The sequence below is a fragment of the Lytechinus variegatus genome, chromosome 1 (genome assembly GCF_018143015.1).
Source record: "Lytechinus variegatus isolate NC3 chromosome 1, Lvar_3.0, whole genome shotgun sequence".
Lineage (NCBI taxonomy): Eukaryota > Metazoa > Echinodermata > Echinoidea > Temnopleuroida > Toxopneustidae > Lytechinus > Lytechinus variegatus.
This window is the reverse complement of record NC_054740.1, coordinates 87,552,739-87,575,422: the sequence shown is the minus strand read 5'-3', so window position 1 is coordinate 87,575,422 and position 22,684 is coordinate 87,552,739. Positions and strand designations below refer to the sequence as shown.

Below are 22,684 nucleotides of genomic sequence, written 5' to 3'. Positions count from 1 at the left end.
TATGCTATTTTGTGACTAAGGCTACGTCTCGTCTGCTCTTTTTACCGATAGTATCGATATCAAGGTATTTTAGTTAGGAAGCCTTTCGTGAAACAGGTTTAGTAAGATTGGAACTAACTCCGTGGTTTGTGGATAAAGATAAGACTAACTTGTCCAAGTGTTGAGAAACGGGCCCCCGGTCTCTTTATTTCGTGAGTGAGGCCAACAGAGTTCAGCTGAAGAACATAACAGAGACCGAAGCTTTTGGTCTACGGCTGGCCATGATCTGAGTCTGAGCCTCGCCTCGGACGTGCCGATATTAAACCGTTTCGGTTTCGTCAGCCCAACCTCGGACTCAGTCACTCATTCAATGAACAAGGTTATATAACCTTGTTCTCAGTTATATCTCCATGTGTCATGTGTGTGGCAAAATAAGGGTGGCAATTTTGGCTTATTTTCTCTTTTTCTATGGGACAAATGCTTGATTTTTTTTACACTGGCAGTTTCCAATACAGCATTTCATCATATAACTTGGCTCTTACGTAAATTTGATTCTTTAAATTATTTTTTCTTAATTAAAAATAGAGATTGAAAAATGAAAATTTTCTTGCCATAATTACTTTCCACTAATAGAGTGCGTACACAAAAATATGCCCAAAATTCAAGTTTTTGAGCGCTCTGGTGAATACAAAAATTATTCCCAAGTTACTAATGAAAAATAAATCGCAACTGTATGGAAATTATAGTAATTTTGGTCTCAAAAGTGATATTTTAATGATTTTTTAAAGTGTGTGCTATGTACAGCATTGGCATACCATAGTCCTACCTGTAGATTCCCCACAGCAGGATGGTTGCAGTGAACAAGTGGGCTCAGTCAGACTTGTGAGGTGATATACGTTGTTGTTGTTTGTTGGGTAATGGCGGCCAGTCATATTTGACTAGCTACCGCCAGTCATGCCAGTTCGGCCTTTTCCTGAAATAAATCACCTCTCTTAAGGATAAAGAAAGTGGGTCTCCGTCATCTCATTGTTAATTTAGATCTACCTCTGCAGCATTTGTTTCTTCTATCATCTGTTTGGAGAAAGACCCCAAGATCAAAAGTTGTTTTGTTTATTTAATTATAAAAAAAAAACTGATCAGAGAGGGGGATGATGAAAAAAGTACTTAATATATACATAATTATTATTTCTATTTTTCCTACAGAGCTACTGGTTTTACAACTCGGTCTGATATTGGTCCAGCCAGGGAAGCCAATGACATAAGGTAAATAAATAGTTTTATAATCCAGAAGAATTGAAACAATTTCAATAGACTGCCATATCAAGAAATTGGGGGTAAAACAAGTGTTTTTGTCAAGTTGACTGGCAAAGCATTCATTACTGTACTAGTATAGATTATACTTGACATTTTGAATATTGTATAATAAGCTTTACAAGTACAATTTGACTGTTAAAAGATTGTGCATATATATTTTTGAGGTCAGGTAAACCAAATATTTCAGAAGTCTTTATAAGTATGTTTAATAATATTGTTTATTTTTGTTTTGGTTCACTCATACAGCGATGACCGTCATCCAGCCCCTAAGAAGAAAAAGAAGAAAGATGATGATGAGAATGCTAGTGATGATGAAGACTTGAATGACAACAACTTTGATGAAGTATGATAAAAATTTAGTGCCAGATACATATTGACAGTTATTGTAATGTTTAATTCAGTGTAATAACTATCGGTAGCCAGAAATAGATATTTACGAGTCTACAATTATCTGATTGACTTAAAGCATTCCTGGTTTCAATTTGTTAAACATTGTCAAAACCATATCGTGTATCACCTGCTTTGAATGAAAGTTTGCATATATTTCTACTGAAAATCAACTTTTAGAAAGTCCTAGAGATTATCTAATGAAGAGAAAGATTACACTGGAAGAAACTAAAAAAGACACACTTATTTTTTCAAATAAAGTTTACAGGATATGGTGGAAGTCTCTTCAATTCAGGACCTTATGAGAAAGATGATGAAGAAGCTGATGCAGTGTATGATGCTATTGACAAACGTATGGATGAGAAGCGCAAAGAAAGAAGGTAAGACAACAGTGAACTTTCAATTCAGTTCATTTAATTCAACCATTTCTAAAAAACAAGGTAAATTTACATTAATTCAAAGAACAATACATCAAAACAATACCAAGTGGGAAAAAAAATGGGAGTCCAAAGAAGCAAGAGCTTGTAGTAAGGGCTCCATACATGTAACACATTTACAAACACTGGATGATTATCAAAGACAAGTATTATTGAAATGTGAAATTACGTAAAATGTAAATTAATCAACTCAAGAGCACAGGTCGGCACTCACAGTTTGCACCATTGTGTGCTCATTGAGAAAGTGAAAGTAAAGCAGAGATAAACTTTGTTCCTTTATGCAAATAATGCTAGTCACAATGTTTAGTCCTTATCTTTATGAACTTTGTATTTGATATACATTTTCGTTATATATGCTTCAAGGCTGTAGTTTAACTTCGAACTAAATTGAAAGTATTTGTCCATCCATGCACAGGTTAGGTGTACAGTACATACAAGTTAGATGAAATGGTATTCGCTGCATTTCTTATCCCGTTTTCCAATTTATTTTTTTGACAGGGAGAAGCGACTTCGGGAAGAAATTGAGAGGTATCGTCAGGAAAGACCCAAGATTCAGCAACAGTTCTCCGACCTCAAGGTGACTTTCTGATCTAACTGTAGGAATTCACATATCTTCCAGTTGTGAAATTTCATAGTTTTCTATTCATTGGAATGATACTATATTCTAAAACCATAACTGTGGTTAGTTTATGAAAATTTGAAACACAAGAAAATTCATTATTATGTTTTACTGGTAAAGATAGATGATTGCTTGTAGATAGACTTGTTCACCACACTTTGATATTTTTGTTTGTAAAATATGAAATTTAGAGAAAACTTGCAGAGGTGACAGAGGATGACTGGAATAGTATTCCAACTGTCGGTGATGCTCGTAATAAACATCAGAGAAATCCAAGGGCTGACAAGTAAGTTTTGAAGACCTTTAATCATGAAGGTATGGTATCCATTCAGTCTTGCAATTTACTAGATGCTGTTTCAAATGTGGGAAACTACAAATATCCCTAGTTTTCCGTGATATGGAAAACAATTACTTCATGGAATTCTGGTAGAATACAGAATTTTCTGGGAAACAAAATTTCATGGGCCAAAGTAACAATTTGATTACAAAACTACAGCAAACATTTTTTATTAAACAAAATTCACGAAAACAAAATCATACATCATTAAAAAACCTAAATCAAATCATTTGGCAATGTTTAGTAGAAAATCTAAATCTGTTAACACAGTTTAGCATGTGTTTGATGCTGCTTCAAATACAATATGTTTTCAAGGAATTAATCCTACCAGGTAACCATCCATCTCACCTGGGTTGGGTGCAGCACAATATCGATAAATTTCTTGATGAAGGAAAACATGCCGTGGCTGGAATTTGAACCCTTTGTTTGATTTACTTCTTGTTTTTTCTTTTTTCTCATTTCTATTAGAAAGCAAGTTTTATTCTGTTTGAAGGTCTGCTGGAAGCATTGTGTATATAGAATTTCCATTCATGTGACCATATGAAGTTATTTACTGATAGAGAAGATTTCATGAAATTTCATAATTTACAAATTATGAAATTTAGATTTGGGGTGATAAGGTCAAATACAGTAATACCGGTACTCTGTCAAGATAAAGTATGAAATGCAATTTCAAGTCAATATACAGACTTTGCTGAAACTTTGTATCAAGGTCTAATATGGGTGGACCCTGATACCTTTCACTCAAGAACATTGAAATGTGCTGTACTTCATTATGTAATCTACACTACGTACTACAAGGTCATGACCATTGCTCTTGTTAAATTGCAGAATGACCCCAGTACCAGACAGCTTCTTGGCAAAACATGCCTTGGGTCAGGGTACCTCTACCACCATGGATGCACAGGTACAGAAGGGTATCAAGACACCTTTCCCAGGCGCCATGACACCGGGTATGCTCACCCCATCAGGAGAGTATGATCTGAGGAAGGTTGGTGAAGCAAGGAACACACTCATGGGAGTCAAACTCAATCAGGTTAGATGATACTGTGTCTTTGTCAGCATATGTGTGTTCATGTGTGTAATTGTTTGTTTTTCTGTTGAAATGCATGGTTAGGTGGGACATAATACAATACCTTCAAATCGTAGCCAATCGTACGACTGCTATGATGTCATTACGACTTGATATTAAATTCGCTTTTATTCAAAGAAGGATGATAGCATAGTCACAGATTTGAACATAGCATAGTCACAGATTTGAACATAAGTATTAAAACGTACAATGATTTAGAACATTACACAGTTAGATATTCCAAGTCTCAATATTAGCATCGAATTCTACTGCATTTTATTCTGAAATCTGGCTGCAGACCAATCGTAAGGTGTGCGATCGCCTTAAGTGCCTAGTATTGGCAACCTTCATAATATTCATCATGAACTTTAATTTTGTGTTGAGAGTGATATTAAATAGCAAGATTTGAATTTCTAGGGCATGAGGTCCAGCCATGGCAATTTATATATTTACATGGATGTGGTATATATTTTGAATGAATAACAATTAATAGCTTGTTTACATTTGCCATGACCATTGTCCGATTTATTAGTCTATTATTTCATAGCCCATCTTAGGTGGTCATGGGCTACAATTTGTTTGTTGCAATTACATTATTTCTCTCTGTGTTTGATGTTATCAATCAGGTATCAGATTCTGTGGATGGTCAGACTGTCGTTGATCCCAAAGGCTACCTTACTGATCTTCAGAGTATGCTGCCCTCATATGCTGGTGATATATCCGATGTCAAGAAAGCCAGGCAGTGGTTGAAGGCTGTCAGAGAGACAAACCCTAATCATCCTCCAGGTATAAGTCTTAAGATTGGAAAAGTGAATGAAATGAAATATGACTGGTGTAAATAATTATACCTTGTTAGAATTCTTAATTTTATAAAAAAATTTGTGAATAAAAGCAATTTAGAATTTCCTGAAAAGTATATTTGAATACAAATGTGCTATGTATGCTGAAATTTTGCACTGTAAATAAAATAAAAATGGACAATACCCGGTGGATTTGGGTTGATGATAATTTCATTTTTTTCTTACATTTTGATTAAGCCTGGATTGCATCTGCTCGTCTTGAAGAAGTGACTGGTAAACTGCAGGCAGCTAGAAACACCATCATGAAAGGGACTGAAGTATGTCCTCGTAGTGAAGAACTCTGGCTAGAGGCATCTAGGTTACAGGTAAGAACTTGGTCAACTAGTATTAGGCAGGAAAAAGAATTCCATGGGAAGAAATTTAATGTGAAGGCAGTGTCATTTGCAATGATGGTGATATGTATGAAATCACACAGTATTTCCCTCTGAAAATGATAATGAAGATTGAGGATCACATGGACGATTTGTATTGAATTTACTTCTATTCCATGAGATGGATTGGGAGAAAGATTACTAGTTGACACCACAATCAGTGGCATGAAAGAGATACAAAGAATTTTGGCCTTCCTTCACTACATTAGCCATAAATTATAATTGGATAGACATTTCCAGCTTCAGTATCTCATACATATAGATTGAGAAGCGGATAATATTTCCAGGTGAAATAAAAACCATGTTCTTGTATTGGCAATACTATGACCTATAATATGTTTTCATTGTTTTACTATAAAAAATAAAATGATATTAGAATATAAGATTTTTATAGCGCACATATCCACCCTGTTAGGTGCTCAAGACGATCCTACATGTATATTACCACGGCTAAGCTAGTCTACTGATTCTGGTGCTCACAGCTTTTTGAGCAATTCCTGCCGGTACCCATTGCCTCACCTATTATCCAACAATTTTTCTTTTGTATTTTTCATCAGCCTGGAGATACTGCTAAAGCAGTGATAGCTCAGGCAGTGCGTAACCTCCCTGACTCTGTACGTATTTGGATTAGAGCCGCTGCAATAGAAGTCGATACAAGGGCTAAGAGAAAGGTCTACAGGAAAGGTATGTGTGAAGATATCAGTTGTATTTTGTTTAAACTTAAGATTTTGCATTGGTAACCAGGCATGATTGTTAAGTTTATGATGGTCCCTTCTCATAAATAGACTATATTACCTGCAAAGTCACACCAAAGAATTGAAAGATGGAACCATCTAAACATGGAATGATGGAACAGAGAAGGTTGATTATATGTATCATAAAACACAGGGTCAACTGTGACGGTAGGTTTGTAGGCTACCCTAGGTACAGTATATAGGATATTATTAGTTTTATAAGGGATGATATCTGTAACACATTAAATTTTAATGTAATATTTTTATAGTCAAAATGTATGTAACACTTAGTCTTCCAGCATATAAATGAAACGTTTGATTTATTTCCCCTGTTGTCCAGCCTTAGAACATGTTCCCAACTCAGTCAGACTTTGGAAGGCTGCTGTGGAATTAGAAGAACCAGAAGAAGCCAAGATCTTGCTCAGTAGAGCTGTAGAATGCTGTTCATCAAGTGTGGAGGTGAGTCTAGGATCTGATGATGATGAGGATGTGGAGGAGAATGATGATGATTATTATGATGATGAAGAAGATGATAGTGATGATGATGATGATGATGATGAAGATGATGAAGATGATGATGATGGTGATGATGGTGATGATGATGATGATGATGATGATGATGATGATGATGATAGTTATGATGACTTCCATGATAGAAATAATGATGATATTTATGATGTTCATCATCTTCTTTGCACAGTGATGTTGATTTTGATGATAGCTTTGATGAAAATGGTAAAAATGATATTAGTGATAATGATCATGAAATAATGATGTTTACATGTATATTACTGATAATTATGGTAATGATGATATTTGTTGTCAGTATTGGTCCTGGGTACTGTGACTTACTGGGCATCAATATCATTTAGCAGGTAGCCATGTCCTCTTACTTGCCCTATGAGGGAGGTAAAACCTTTTAAACTTATCTTTGTATGCCTACATTTAGTTATGGTTAGCCCTTGCCAAATTGGAACCTTATGACAATGCCAGGAGAGTACTTAACAAAGCCAGAGAGAACATTCCCACTGACAGAAAGATATGGATTTCAGCTGCCAAACTGGAGGAAGCCAACAATAATTTGGGCAATGTGAAGAAGATCATTGACAGAGGTAAACAAAAAAGTTTCAAATTTGAAATTACAGTGGCGTAATAAATCATGGATAAATATAATTGAAAGTAATAGCAATCAAATTAACTAATAACAGTGCAGAGTTTTTACACACATAGACTATCTCAAACATTTTGCTCATGATCACGGGCGTCAGCACATGTCACATTATTCAAGTGGTGGGGGGGGGACAACACTATGGATACCCTCACTCACCCTGGAATGATGGGTTTGCTGCAGGAATCTATGCCAATGCTCATGATGCTGCCCAAGATTCTTGGGGCCTATTGAATCTCAGGAATACCGATACATTCACATCATCTTAATCATCATCATCACCTGAAATTAAGAGGTGATTTTTATGCTAGCACGTATGTAAACTACACAAGCATCTAGATCATGCTCTAGTAAGATTTATTGTGACCTCACAAGGGAATTCTACCGTCACAACAAAAATTGAGGGGCAATGCACTTTTGCGCAGAGTTTTACTGCTTGCAGTTAAGTACACTACGCGTGCATCTTAATCGTCAATGCTGATGATGGAGAATAGTGGAGATGGATGCACCAAAAAATTGAGGGGCAATGACCTCTTCATTTCTCGCATGCTCAAATTTATTACGCGTATTGACCCTATGGGCTGAAGTAATGAGTGAAACTCAAAATTTCCATCACTGCTAGTGACCGTTATTGGACAAACTGAAATTTACCTTCTTTCACGTGACTAATTCTTTACCAATCCTATAGCAAGGAATATAAAGTTCAATATAATGGAAGTTATACAATTAAAATGTTTATTTTCACTATTAATCACTCATGCTTTGCCAACGTATTATTTCATACTTAGTTGGATAATTTGTATTGTATTTAAACATGATTGGACATTTGTTTAAATGTTGTTTTTGTTAGCAATCACTTCTCTGAAAGCAAACATGGTGGAGATCAACAGAGAACAATGGATAGAAGATGCAGAAGAATGTGAGAAGGCAAGCAGTGTAGGAACATGTCAATCTATTATGTAAGTATGAATTAGCTTAGTGGAAAGATGAATAAATTAAGTGATTGTTTTATTGATGGATGACTTTAATGATGCACAGATAGATTGGTTGAATGATTTATACATGGATGACAACATGACTTGGGCAATGAATTGTGGCTGGGGAATGGAAGAAGAATAGGTACATGTAGAGAGAAAAAACTGATATAACATTAATATACACAGGCTACACCATCACATACACTTTTGTGCATACATATGTACACCCTTGCTTTAATTAAGGGTGTTAATAACATTAAAAAGAATGATTGTTATATCTTGATTTTATATCTGTTGACAAATTGAGATGGAGAAATGGATACATAAATAGATGAATAGATGGATGAGATCAAGTAGACAAGTCAATAGCAGATTTATATGAATATGATAATAACATGGTGTGATGTTTCTGTTACACATAAACAAGTACATGTGCATATGAATTGTAATTTTAAAAAGTAATAAAATATATATATAGTAAATGAAAAGCAATTTCATCCTTATATCTTGCAGTCAAGCTGTGATTGGAGTAGGTATTGAAGATGAAGACAGAGAGACAACATGGATGGATGATGCTGACAGTGTAAGTATAATTGCATGATAAATGTGACTCGTATTATTTGTGGATCACTATGGAAAATGTTATTATACAAGTTGAAACATACCCTGTGGTGTGATAATTATGAAAAACATCTATTACTGGTTTCAGAGCTTACGAACAAAGTGATAATAGATTTACAGGGTTTTATTTCTTTAGACCTACCCCAAACACAATTGTATTTGTATAGTCTACAAAAGATATTCCCCTTTCATACCTTATACTGTTAGTAGTGATTGGTGTCCATTATGATTAATTGTTGCACTAGCAGAAATTTTCTTCTTTTATGTCATTCATGTTATTCTTTTAGCTGAACCTGTGTAAAAAAAGCAGAGTATTCTGCACATTTCAGTTTAACAACCAAGTAATAGATAAAATGTCACATATTATGCTGGTATTCTATTTGTATGAAAAATGAATTGTGTATATGAAGTATCCCGAATGTTCTCGACCTTAAGAAATATGACAAACTTCATTTGGATATCATTTTGTATGTTTACACAGTGTGCAAGTCATGGAGCTCATGAGTGTGCCAGAGCAATCTATGCTCACGCTCTCACAGTGTTTCCAAGCAGGAAGAAGATCTGGATGGAAGCTGCTTATTTTGAAAAGAATCATGGTACAAGGTGAGCAGGAAAAATGAAAATCTTGATTTGTAATGGGTCCAATTTGTTTTATTTAGCTATATTTCAATTCAATTTTAACCCTATCTAGGCCGGGGTATTTTGGGAGTTCATATGGCCGGGGGGAGCCTCCCAGGCCCCTCCTAAGATCTCGGCCATCGACAGCGCAATCACGCCGAAAATTGGCACGCAGGTTGCCTGGGACATAATCTATAAGATTGCATAGTGATTTATTTCATGCGAATTGTTATTAAGTGATTATGCTAATTTATGCGTAATTAGTATGCGAAATCATACTTTTTCCTGTAACTCCCTAAATAAAGCTCCAAATGTACTAATTCTGGGTATGAAACTCATTGTGGTGTTCTTAGCAAGTATACATGAAAAAAATTGCAATATCAAATCATTTTCTTATGTATTATATTGTTTTTTGCAATTTCATATGTATTTCGTTGTTTGTGGACCTTTTGTTTTTCATTGTCTTTTCAATGAAATTTGTTCGGGCTCTTCTGTGATCATAAAAAGCATAAAATAAATACATTTAGACCAGCAAAACTAAAAATAATCATGCATTTATGAATTTTGGTTGATAACACAATTTGCATTGACTTTGTACACTAAATCACGTTTTTGAGCAATTTTTGGTCTGAGATGCACTTACATAATGTTGCCTAATTTCGGAACCACATTTCCGAGTGACGCAGAATTGGTCTCAAAAGTTGCGCAAGACTTAAAAGTAAAAAGTCAGTGAGCAGCGCGGTCAAAAAATTTCGCGCTGGTGAAAATATCGCGCGATTTGTTGAGGGGGCCTCCGACATCTCCCCCCCCCAGCGTAAATAGGGTTAAGTTATTCAGTCATAAAATATCAGTATGCAAATCACAAAATGTACACATGCAATAGATAGTACATGATATGGCTAGGACCATAAAAAACAAATGGCTTATGGAGAATGACCCAAAAGGCCTATAGTAACACAAATTTGCAATAAAACATAAATTTGTAGTTTTTAACAACAAAAGCAAACTCCATCTGCAGAAAGATACACAAACACACTCACACCCACATTCATGCACACAAACCTTGACAATGTTATAGTTTTTCCATTAAGTAGGCCCTACATAATTCATCCCTTGATAATGATGTGGAAGAGAACTTTGTGGTCATAGAGACAATAGATACATCGGAGATTGTCATAAGTCACTGCCCAGTATTGGACATAAAAAAAGGCAGTTTTCTGGAGGGTATGTAAGGCCCAGCAAATATGGCCAACCCAAACAAACCAATATGGGTTCAAATAATTAAAAACAAAATGTGATATACATATATTAGAGGATTATCTATAGGTGGCAAGCTTATGTATGATATCGTTCCTTTATCAATCATTAATATATATAAAATCACATTTGTTTGTCTTTCCTAATATGAAAGCTGGATCCATTGCTTAAACTTTCCATTAATTCTAACATACCATGATTGGTAAATACCATGAAGACCACACAAACATACAAACTTTTCAGAAATTGCCACACTCTGAGTGTTTCTTTAAAAGTATTTGATGGGAAGGATGCAATTTTCAATTTGTTTTGTGTACACTTATGTTCCAGTTTCCTATATCATGAGTACTTGGTAATTAATATATAAAGATGCTCAAAATTTATATGTTCTTATTATTGGTTAGGGTTATTATTCAAAGGTCAGACAAAATTGAGATTTGTCTACAATTGTAGTGGTATTATATTGATTCAACAAAAGAAGATATCAATATCAATGTAAATGAACATGTATCTATATCTCTCTCACCATAGGGAATCACTGGAGACTTTACTTCAGAAGGCTGTAGCTCACTGTCCTAAGGCTGAAGTACTTTGGCTTATGGGTGCTAAATCTAAATGGATGGCAGTAAGTATAAAGAGCATCAACAATATAGAAATATAATTTAAGATCACTCTGAAGATGAGGTTCAGTAGTGATAGTAAACGAAAATTGATGTCATATTAATAAGGAACATTTTTCTTTGGATTTCAATGAAAGGATCTATACAAGAGATAGTTTTTTGAGCTTTTAGTATTTTAATTCAAATAATCACATATCAAATCATGATTTACAAAAAGCTACAAACTTTCATGCATTCAGCTTTTTGCAAATATGTGTGCAACACTTGGTATACATACATGTAGTGAATTGAGTGGAAATCTTTCTGGTTTTACGTGTGAGTTACCTTTTAATGATGCTATCATATACAAATCCTTGATTATTTCTTTAATAGTTTACCCATCTCTGTTCAATGCTGCTGAAATAAAGATCAGTTTGAAATTTTAAAGGTCGTAATTTGATATCAGTACATGAAGCCATATCCGTTCTCGCTGACCAAGCAGTAATATTCATTCCAACTGAAAAGTAGTGAAGGGCCAACTCTTAACTACGACATCAGATCTGGAAAGTTGTGGTCTTTGATCAGTTGCAACTGTTCATGACAGAATCCATTGGTGGCTATTTCTATTCATGACTAGGATTTCGGGCACATGCTATACAAGGGAATTAAAAAACAGGGTCATAATGAAACAAAGGAGGTCAAAAGTGATAAGGGTACCCCATTGTTGTATACGAATTACATTTCTATGCAAAAGTGTCATTGAAAGCAAGGTTTATGAATCAACATTGTTCTTTCAACTCATATTGAGGTACCTTAGCAGAAACTCTTCAAGACCACTAACTCATGTTTTGTATGTTTGTAGGGTGATGTACCTGCGGCTCGTCGTATCCTAGCCTTGGCTTTCCAGGCTAATCCAAACAGTGAAGAGATTTGGTTGGCTGCTGTCAAACTAGAGAGTGAGAATAATGAAGATGAAAGAGCAAGGAGACTGCTGGCAAGGGCAAGGGACAGTGCCCCTACTGCCAGGGTAAGTTGCTATATAGCTATGCCTTGTATTTATTGCCTGCATCATCCTTTACAATTTTGCTTCAAAAGGGGGAAGTCACAAGAGCTTGTATTCTGGATTTCATTACGTACCCACTTCCTATTTTGTTAGGAATATCAGAAAAATAGAAGAACATTATTAACTTTTCTTCTTGTTTATGAGATTAAAACATGTATCTCTTTATGCATCATTCTGTTATTGCTTGCTCACATGTTTAAAGGAAATTGTTACTTTTGCTTTTATAGTCAGTTATCCCTGTACATAGTAAAGCTGTTTGACTGACATTCACTGCCTGTTCATAGGTTTCATGCTTGTAAGCACACAATGCATGTATATTCATTACTCTGTGATGATTAGATAGCTTGTTTTAACTGTAGTAGATTAGATGAGAGAGGAAGAGAAAGAGAACGAAAGACAATCAGGGGCCATTGCATTAATAGTTGCAATTAATTATACTTATGCCCAAGTCTAAAATGTGCGCTTCTGATTGGTTGAAAACAGATTTAGGTTTGATTTTTAGAATTCGGATTTGATTTGCAGCTCTTCTTGCAACAGACCTCGATGTGGTAATTGGTTCTAGATTGATGCTCTTGTAAGTGTTTATTCTTTGTCAATATTTGTTGATCTTTTTATTATCTGTAGGTGATGATGAAGTCTGCTAAGTTGGAATGGCAGTTGGGATGTCAGCAGAAGGCTTTGGAGCTACTGGGCATTGGAGTGAAGGAATATGGTGACTTTGCTAAGGTTGGTTCCATTGTAATTTAAATTAGTTAAATAGAATAACACTTTCCAATAATTGAGGAATGTAGAAAAAAAGTTGTTAAGCATAGCATGTCTTTGTACAGAGTGGATAGCCCCTTGACTTTTACGATTTAAATCAAAAGTGCTGTAGGGCTTGCTTATAGAATTGACATATTGCAATTTTAATAGTACAGGTGTAATAGTCTGAGCACTATTCTGTGCTACTGCTGTTATTATCAAATATAAACTTAAACTGCACCTAATCTCTTTGGGAACAGCTGTGTAGTTCATCCTAGTGATTAGCAGTTTACCAAGGGAAATAATTTCAAATTCAATGTCAATAAGAAAAAACATATAATGTAATTGTAAATGTTTCCACCACCAGCATTTTTAGTACTGTTTTTTTTTTCGACTAGCATACCTCACATTAGGATTTCTATTTTTGCCCATAGATGTTACCCAAACAAAGTCTCTGACAAAATCTTCCCTAGAGGTCTAAGATCATATTGGCTATACCTGAACAAACTGTTGCTGTGACTTGGTGAATGGATCAACTTCCATAACGACAAAATAAAATATTGGGATAAAAAAACTAAAATTTGCAAATTGATGTGAATATTTAATGTGTGCCCAAACTTTAAAAAGGTGGTGTAGATATGGGGTCACAGTCTCAAATGTCTTGTCCTTGAAAGAAATGAAGAATTATTTAAGGGATCAACTTTTCAATCTAGATGCATATGAAGGATAAACACATTACTCTCAGAAATATCATGAACTATTAATGACTTGTTCTCTTATTTCCCATGTTGAATGTGTTATGATTTACAGTGAGGGTTTTCTACTTTGTTTTAAGGAATTAAACATATATTTATGTTACCCTCTTTACTAAATGTCATGTCATCCATGCTTTTATTTGCTTAAATTTTTATTTTCAGCTGTGGATGATGAAGGGGCAAATAGAAGAAGAGCTTGGAAATAAGGAAGAAAGCAGGAAGACATACACTCAGGGTGTAAGTAATCCTTCGTTTCAACATTTTAAATTACATCCTAATATACTTCATAGAAGTACATGCATGTTTTTAGCCTGGAATTAGAAGTGTAGTTGTTTTTCATCCCAATTTGTAGTGTTTGCATTCATTTGTATTTAAATATTTATATATTTGCTTTTTCAAATGTTTTGTCATGAATATGTATTTTCTGTATCCTCTTGGATTTAGACAACAATAGATGGATGCTTTCTGTTCATAAAACACAAAAGACACAGGAGGAATTTAGATAAAACATTTATACTTTATTTACTTTAACTTGTTGAGTGCTTTAACCAAACCCATATTGATTCCCTATTATCATTTTTATTCATGTGTTTGAAAAGCTCGTGTTTATATCAGAAGGGATTGTAACTTATGAACAGCATCATCATATTATTATTACCCTCATCATAATCATTATCATCCAGGCAGTTTCATAGAATAATCAATCTCTTTTTATGTCTTTGAGTTCCCCCAATCTTCATTTTATGAACTGCTTTAGCCATTATAGATTGAGAATATTACATCCTTCCATATAAATATAGTAAAAAGAGAAAAATCACTTCAGGAAGATCTGCCATATAGGGGGCTGGACATAATGGGCATGCCCATCATTAATATCATTACAATCACAATCATCTAATCATATTCCCTTTCTTCCTGATATAGTTGAAGAAATGTCCGAAGTCTATCCCTCTTTGGCTCTTAGCAACCAGGCTGGAGGAGAAAGTTGGTAACTTGACCAAAGCCAGGGCACTCATGGAGAAGGCCAGACTGACTAATCAACAGTGTGCTGACCTCTGGTGAGTTGACATACTTACTAAATTTTTTTTATAAAGTTGACAGACTGCAAGCCTTACCATAATAACATCTCTAAAATTTGTATACTCATGGCTAAGTGTGAATGTATTAGTTTTCATAGGTCTGATCTAACTTTGCCTTTTCCAACCTTTTATCCATTTTGCCAAAATAACTACTTGGTCAAATTCTTGTAATTTTTTTCATACCATACCAGGCTTGAGGCTGTAAGAATTGAGAACAGAGCAAACAATAAAGCCATATCACTGTCTATAATGGCGAGGGGTAAGTATTTCCCACTTACATGATTATATACTCTATATGAGAATTACATCGTATGCACATTTTAATTGCAATTTCAACAGTGTTGTGATAGTGTATGCCATGTTTTGAGTGGTCCTTTCAGGACCAATATATGTCCACGAAAGGGTACATGGTGTGCCGTGAAACCTACTACGCTCTTCTTCTTCGCCATGGAAACCTTCAGAAGTACATGTACATGCCATATATTGCACATGCTTACATTGCCATGGAAAGATGGGGTTATGTAAACAGTAATATCTACACAAATAAGGGGTCCGACTATCCTGACTTTTTCTGATGTTTTTGTTGTGAAACTGACTATTTATGTTTAGATTTATAGAAAGAATAGGGTTCCCTGTCTTGTTTTCCCCCTCTCTCCTACACCAAGATCCTATTCTTCATGATAACAGTCTGCTATCTTATTTTGTCTTGTTTATAAACTATGAATACAACATAGTTTTTCTGACTGCAAATTACCTCTATATAATTCCTACTCCAAATATATATATTGTTATTCTTCCATTATTTAGCAATGCAAGAATGTCCAACCTCTGGTACCTTATGGGCTGAATCTATCTTCATGGAGTCAAGACCACAGAGGAAGACAAAGAGTGTTGATGCTCTTAAGAGATGTGAACATGACCCTCATGTACTACTTGCAGTCTCCAAGTATGTATCTAGTGTTTTGATTTCTTTCTGTCTTGTCTTGGTGAATTTAGATAATGTTGCTTGATTTCTTATTACATTTTTTAATTGTTTTTTTATTCCCAGGACCTTATTTTAAAAGTTCTTAACACTGGCAAAAAGCAGTGTACCGACTTTGGAATTACTTCCAAAGTCGGTACAAAACTGTACCTTGCTTCTTGGCAAACCAAAACGAATGTTATTTATTATTGATGGCAAACTTGTAGTTTAGGTTCTGAAGATCACCTTGCTCAAATTTTATGTGGGATGCTCAACATATTAGAATTGGGAAGGCTACATGAATAATCAACTAATGGCTAAATTGAATACACTTGGTAAATAACTGTTTATGATATTGACATTATTATTGTTGTCATTGTAGGTTGTTCTGGAGCGAGCGTAAGTTAACCAAAGCAAGAGAATGGTTCACTAGGACTGTTAAGATTGAACCAGACCTTGGTGATGCATGGGCACACTTCTATCGATTTGAACTGCTTCATGGAACTGAGGTAAATTCTTAAGCCATTACATTTCATTGGGTTTAACCCTATCTAGGCCGGGGTATTTTTGGGAGTTCCTATGGCCGGGGGGCCTCCAAGGCCCCCCCTAAGATCTCGGCCGTCGACCGCGCGATCGCGCCGAAAATTGGCACGCAGGTTGCCTGGGACATAATCTACAAGATTGTATAGTAATTTATTTCATGCGAATCGCTATTAAGTGATTATGCTAATTTATGCGTAATTAGTATGCGAACTCATACTTTTTCCTCTAACTCCCTAAATAGAGCTCCAAACGTACTAATTTTTGGTATAGATACTCTTTGTGGTGTCCTTAGCAAGTGTACATGAAAAAAATTGTGATATCAAATCATTTTCTTATGTATTATATTGTTTTTTGCAATTTCTTATGTATTTCTTTGTTTTTTTACCTTTTGTTTTTCATTGTTTTTTCAATGAAATTTGTTGGGGACTCTTCTGTGATCATAAAAAGCATAAAATGCATACATTTAGACTAGCAAAACTAAAAATAATCATACATTTATGAATTTTGGTTGAAAACACAATTTGCATTGACTTTGTACACGAAATCACGTTTTTGAGCAATTTTCGGTCTGACATGCACTTACATACTGTTGCGTAATTTCGGAACCACGTACCCGGGTGACACAAAATTGGTCTCAAAAGTTGCGCAAGACTTGAAAGTAAAAAGTCAGCGAGCGGCGTGGTCAAAAAATTTCGCAGGGCAAAAATATTGCGCGATTCGTTGAGGGGGGGCCTCAGAGGCCCCCCCCCCCGGCCTAGATAGGGTTAAGAAGGATATTTTGATGCAATATCTGCTATAATTTTTTTTCTATAGATATCATCTGACATCGGATATCTAGAAAGCATTTTAAGTAGAAAATTAGTTCAGGGGGATATTGCAGTTATCCTCTAATATTCCTCAATGATGAAAACAAATGAAAAGTTATACATACCCATGGGATGGGTTGGTAAGCATTAGTATATCATTATAGTGTAAAATTTTTAGTCACACTCAACTTATGAATAAGATAACATAGATGGCCTAATTGTGCAAACGTAATTGGGGAATTTGGTTACCATCTTTGCATTTTTTTTCTAATCCATGCTCATTGAAAAGTGGAAAAAGATGCGAGTCACAAGAAACTTTGATTCATATCAAAAGAATGTAATCATTGCACTTTTCATGTCAGGAGATTGATGTTATATATATATATATGGTACTAAATTTCTTTACTTTTTGAGTAGACTCAATAGTCATAATATTATATCGTCCTTTTTGAAAGATATATGGGAACATGTGATTTTGAAAATATTTTGGGCCGCTGTTTTTCTAAGACGATGTGCATTGATCATCTCTGACTGATATATTTCCTTCAAACTTCAGGATCAACAGAAGACAGTACGAGACCGATGTATCCTAGCTGAACCTCATCATGGAGAGATATGGTGTGCTGTCTCTAAGAGCATTGAAAACTGGAGGAAAAAGACTGATGAAATCTTACCCATTGCTGCAGACAATGTTGTTGTTCCTTGAAATATTGTATCTGTGAGTTTTTGTGAACTGTTTCTGTCATTTCAATCAAATCACTTAGATGGTTAAAGGTCAAGTTCACCTCAGGAAATTGTAGATTTCAATCAATAGAGAAAAAATCAGACAAGCACAATGCTGAAAATTTCATCAAAATCGGATGTAAAATAAGAAAGTTATTACATTTCAAAGTTTCGCTTATTTTTAACAAAATAGTTATATGAACAAGCAAGTTACATCCAAATGAGAGAGTCGTTGATGTCACTCACTCACTATTTCTTTTGTTTTTTATTGTTTGAATTGTACAATATTTCAATTTTTACGAATTTGACGATTAGGACCTCCTTGCCTGAAGCACAAAATGTTAAAATAATGGAATTCCACGTGTTCAGGGTGAAATGAAACTTCATTTCGCATGACAATGACGAGAAAATCAAAATATTTCATAATTCAAACAATAAAAAACAAAAGAAACGGTGAGTGAGGGACATCGACTCTCATTTTGATGTAACTGGCTCGTTCATATAACTATTTTGTTAAAAAAAAGCGAAACTTTGAAATGTCATAACTTTCTTATTTTACATCCGATTTTGATGAAATTTTCAGTGTTATGCTTGTTGGATTTTTTTCTTTTTATTCAAATCAACTTTTTTGGGGGTGGACTTGTTCTTTAAGAACTGTTATCTAGGCTGCAATTCATTCTGCACTTATTTCTCTTTTTGTCAAAAATAATTCTAAGAATCATAGAACAAGCAAAGAGGACAAGATAAATCACTGCTAGATTTTGGCATACTTGTATACCTTTGAGTGTAGGCTTATATCATAGTCATTATTATGATCAAACCTTCAGCACTGTGATGAGGCCATAAAACAGCCTTATTAATATCTTGAATACATTGAATACAGATACAGGTTCTAGTGTTTTAGTAGTACTATCTTAAACCTGACCTATCAATATGGCAATATGACACAGGAAGTTCGCTGGCGATACTTTGCTCGTGTGTACATTTTTTCTCTTACATATTACCATTTCATGTGCCTACATACATGTGTATATGTGCATGTTGGCTGAAAATTTGCTCTTTAATATTTGCATTAATAGTTATTGACACAGACAATACTGTTTAATGTAAAATGCAAACATTCTAATTCAGTTTTAGTGATCATGTTTAGAATCTGCAATTAAACAATATTTCATTTATTGTCTTTAAGTTTGATTAGATGTTAAATATTTTCTTTATTTTTTCAAATTATACTTTGGGTAAAACTAAACAAATAATGATATTTGTCCAAGATACTTACATTTAGTATCAATGTTTTTTCTATCTGTTTTCCTTCTTGTTGAAAAGGAGAGTAAATTTCTGTGGTATACTTTTAGTTTGGTATTTCTTTGGAGCTTTTTAATCCTTATTTATGGTTTCAAATATTTTTTCACAAAACTCCCCACATGTAAAAGCTAATGTTTCTGCAAACTGGTCTACAGTGAACACCATTTTTATTTAAAGGGTATGTTTTAGAAACTTTTGTGTCTAGGAAAACATAGAATAACAAATAAAATGTGTATAAATAATCTGGGATGTAAACTTTGGAATATCACCCTGAAATCTATTTTCTTAAGAATCATAGGAACTTGTTATAATTGATATCAAAGATTCATATGCCATTTGATCTTTTCCTATTGTTTACAGTTAAGTAGAAGTCTTGTGCAGACTTCCTGGTAAAGAAACTGATTTTGTATCACTTTTATCTTTGTGTGTTATGTACAGTTCCTTATTAATGTATAAAGGTACTTGGAAACAAACCTAATGAAGACGTTTCTTGTAAAAATATCTTCTGTAGACTCCATCTTGTGAAGAATGTTTATTTGGAAATCATAATTTATGAGATCGTGTGCAAGTTTTAATTCAAAGAAAGAGAATGATTATGAGAAAGGAAGATCGAGGTATAACATAAATCTAAAACTATAGAATTGCACACACCCCTTGACATTAAAGGCGCCCTTATCTTTTTCCTTTATAATAGGAAGAAATTGAAGTATGTAACTATCAAATCATACATCTTGAGATAGACAAAATAAATTCAAAACTTTGAGGGTATCAATAGCTCTACAAAGTGAATATAACAAGCAAAAAAAAAATAAATACATGTTTCTTTGGTTCTCGGCAGCAAAGATTTTCATTACCTTCTCAATGTTCTTATCTCTGTCTCTCGCACTCTCAAATATCCCCCTCCCTTGTCTTTTATGCTTACCCTCCCTCCGATTTCTTTTTTTTCTTCCTTCCCCTCTCACTTCCACCCCACTCCTATTTCTCTATCTTGCTTTCTCTGTCAAAAAACTGAAGAATAAGAAAGTACTCTGTGATGAATTTATCTCTTTATAAATGTATATGCACACCACAGAAAAAGAAACATAGAATTTATAGTAAAATATAGAATATAATTATGAGCACTGTAAAAGAACAAGAGGAATGTATGATGTAAAAACAACTACCGGATATAATTTACTTATTATATAATGGGGATATTTGCCTGCAAACTGTACTACATGTGAATGGCCTGCATACCCCTATTCGTATCTCAATATATCATGTGCATTGTGATATCACTACAATTACTAAAACCTCTGAAACTGATCAAAATTATTTTGTAATCAGCCCATGCAAAATTCATAATTATTAATTACTGATATTAGATTTACAATGGTGTTGAGGTAATCTTTCATTTTTCATTAATATTTAAATATTCAAATCTTAAGCTTTTAATTTATTACCTGGAAGAACAACAAATCAAATATTCGATGATTAGAAAATGTAATTAGCTATGAGATAGGGATTCCATTTTGTGCAATCTAGAAAGATTTGATAGATACATGTAATTAGAAAGACAATTGCATGAAAGACAATTTTTGTACACAGTATTTCTACATGAAAGACAATTTTCAAAGATTTGATAAAACAGGAAAGACATAATATTGATACAAAACAATTTCATAAAAGTATTAAAATTACAATTTTTTTTTGTATATACAGTGTGTATATATATATTTCTTTGTATGAATGATGAATACTATAACATGACAATTTTCATATATTCACTACACACTCACATACTACAAGCACTAAATTTTTTTAAATTGACCATAAATGTAGCACCTCTATCATACCACTAAGGATGATACGTATACTAAATTGGCAACACATTACCTATCATACTAAATGGGTACATATACATCATATTTCGAGATATAATACATTTGAATCCAACACTAACAAAGAAAACATTAAAAAACAAACAGAACTAATTTTCACATCAGCAAAGAAGCACATTCTGTTATTCATGTTATTTCTAACACATTTCTTCGTAACACATTCTTTAATGCACAGCAGTACTAATTAAAGTCAATATTATTGAATCAGAGAATAAAAATCAAGTGGTATGATCTATTCTTGATTCTGAAATCATGTGGAGCTCACATACAAATTACAATTAAAAAAGATATATATGTCTTATTCTTTCTTGCGTTATTTATTTTCTATTGCACCTGGTTGATTAGTGGACTACAATTGAATGAAATCTATGGCATGTACAGGTATTTTGTAACAAATGCAGTTTTACTGACATCTCATTGAATCAATTTGTAAAGGAAAATATAGTGCATATAGGTTACCAAATATAAAAATCTAATCATTTTCATGATTTATCATTTTTCTGCACTTTAAATCTTAAAGATTGTCATACTGATTTAAAAAATCACAACCCATTAGGCCTATATTTTATCACATAGGTTTAACACCTAACTCCATGCATATATCAAGTTCATATGGCACATCTGTACATGTGTTTGTGGAAAATAATTCTACTTGCATTTTCAATACATTTCATCCCATTTTGATTTTAATTGCATAGGTACATAAAAGTGTAATATTCAAATTGAATACTATGGAAATGAATTGAAATCAGATAAGACTTTGGAAGAATTATCATGTATTTTAATACAAATTCATCAATCATTCTTAACAGCTTCAGTGATATTTCAAAAAAAATATAAAGGCCTCTATGTGTCATGGGACTTAAAAAAATGAAAATAATGTCAAATTTATTGTGATACTACAATGAGAAAAACCATATGGATCCAGCCTGAATACGGTGCAATGTCTCATTATTTTGGTCAAATTTTCTGCATTAGCTTTTTGGTTTTCATCACCTTTTGAAAGTAGAAATTATGCATAAAAGTAGTAACGAATCGCAGTCTAGATGTGTTATGTATTGTGTCCTGTTGAATGTCAGCCATTTCTAGTAGTTATTTTTATTAAGTTCAGACTACAAGTACTGTAAACCAAGATCAGAAGAGAACAATCCAACCAGGGGAGCCTTTAATAAAAGGTCTTGTCAATTTGGACATTCTTTTTTTCACCAGCCACCATAGTTACGGCCAGACTCCTAATACCTGCCTTATCCTTGACCATAGTTATTTCAATCACTACTAGGGAGATTGTTGTTAGGTAGTCTCTACTATGGACCTTGTTGTTCAATCGTGTCGGAGATAAAATCAAGGAATGAGCTTACACGTGTGTAAACACCCGGGAAGCCAGGATCTCCACAGCCCAAGTTTCCATAGCTTGTTATACCGATAAGATGCCATCTTCCATCATCTCCTTCACAAGCAAGAGGTCCTCCGCTATCACC

The 22,684-nt window shown here is 34.1% G+C and overlaps 2 protein-coding genes across 9 annotated transcripts in view; one reads left to right on the top strand and one right to left on the bottom strand.

The window, feature by feature from the left end:
* LOC121426795 (pre-mRNA-processing factor 6-like) overlaps positions 1 to 19,804 on the top strand; it is a 25,821-nt gene extending 6,017 nt beyond the window's left edge. Inside the window, exons 2-25 of the mRNA XM_041623196.1 lie at positions 1,183 to 1,242; positions 1,540 to 1,636; positions 1,942 to 2,060; positions 2,616 to 2,694; positions 2,928 to 3,022; positions 3,905 to 4,109; positions 4,772 to 4,931; positions 5,183 to 5,310; positions 5,934 to 6,060; positions 6,451 to 6,569; positions 7,060 to 7,222; positions 8,129 to 8,237; positions 8,769 to 8,838; positions 9,358 to 9,479; positions 11,283 to 11,376; positions 12,213 to 12,377; positions 13,038 to 13,139; positions 14,072 to 14,146; positions 14,834 to 14,967; positions 15,180 to 15,247; positions 15,796 to 15,934; positions 16,332 to 16,458; positions 17,855 to 18,066; positions 18,669 to 19,804. Of these exons, the coding sequence (XP_041479130.1) occupies positions 1,183 to 1,242; positions 1,540 to 1,636; positions 1,942 to 2,060; positions 2,616 to 2,694; positions 2,928 to 3,022; positions 3,905 to 4,109; positions 4,772 to 4,931; positions 5,183 to 5,310; positions 5,934 to 6,060; positions 6,451 to 6,569; positions 7,060 to 7,222; positions 8,129 to 8,237; positions 8,769 to 8,838; positions 9,358 to 9,479; positions 11,283 to 11,376; positions 12,213 to 12,377; positions 13,038 to 13,139; positions 14,072 to 14,146; positions 14,834 to 14,967; positions 15,180 to 15,247; positions 15,796 to 15,934; positions 16,332 to 16,458; positions 17,855 to 18,004 (2,707 nt within the window). The 3' untranslated portion in view covers positions 18,005 to 18,066; positions 18,669 to 19,804. The remainder of the gene's footprint in view (positions 1 to 1,182; positions 1,243 to 1,539; positions 1,637 to 1,941; positions 2,061 to 2,615; positions 2,695 to 2,927; positions 3,023 to 3,904; positions 4,110 to 4,771; positions 4,932 to 5,182; positions 5,311 to 5,933; positions 6,061 to 6,450; positions 6,570 to 7,059; positions 7,223 to 8,128; positions 8,238 to 8,768; positions 8,839 to 9,357; positions 9,480 to 11,282; positions 11,377 to 12,212; positions 12,378 to 13,037; positions 13,140 to 14,071; positions 14,147 to 14,833; positions 14,968 to 15,179; positions 15,248 to 15,795; positions 15,935 to 16,331; positions 16,459 to 17,854; positions 18,067 to 18,668) is intronic.
* The window catches only part of LOC121426747, a 37,507-nt gene continuing 34,150 nt past the window's right edge, over positions 19,328 to 22,684 (bottom strand). For all 8 annotated transcript variants that reach the window (XM_041623134.1, XM_041623166.1, XM_041623158.1 and 5 more), the window contains one exon: positions 19,328 to 22,684. In XM_041623134.1, coding sequence (XP_041479068.1) covers positions 22,511 to 22,684 — 174 coding nt within the window. In that variant the 3' untranslated portion in view covers positions 19,328 to 22,510.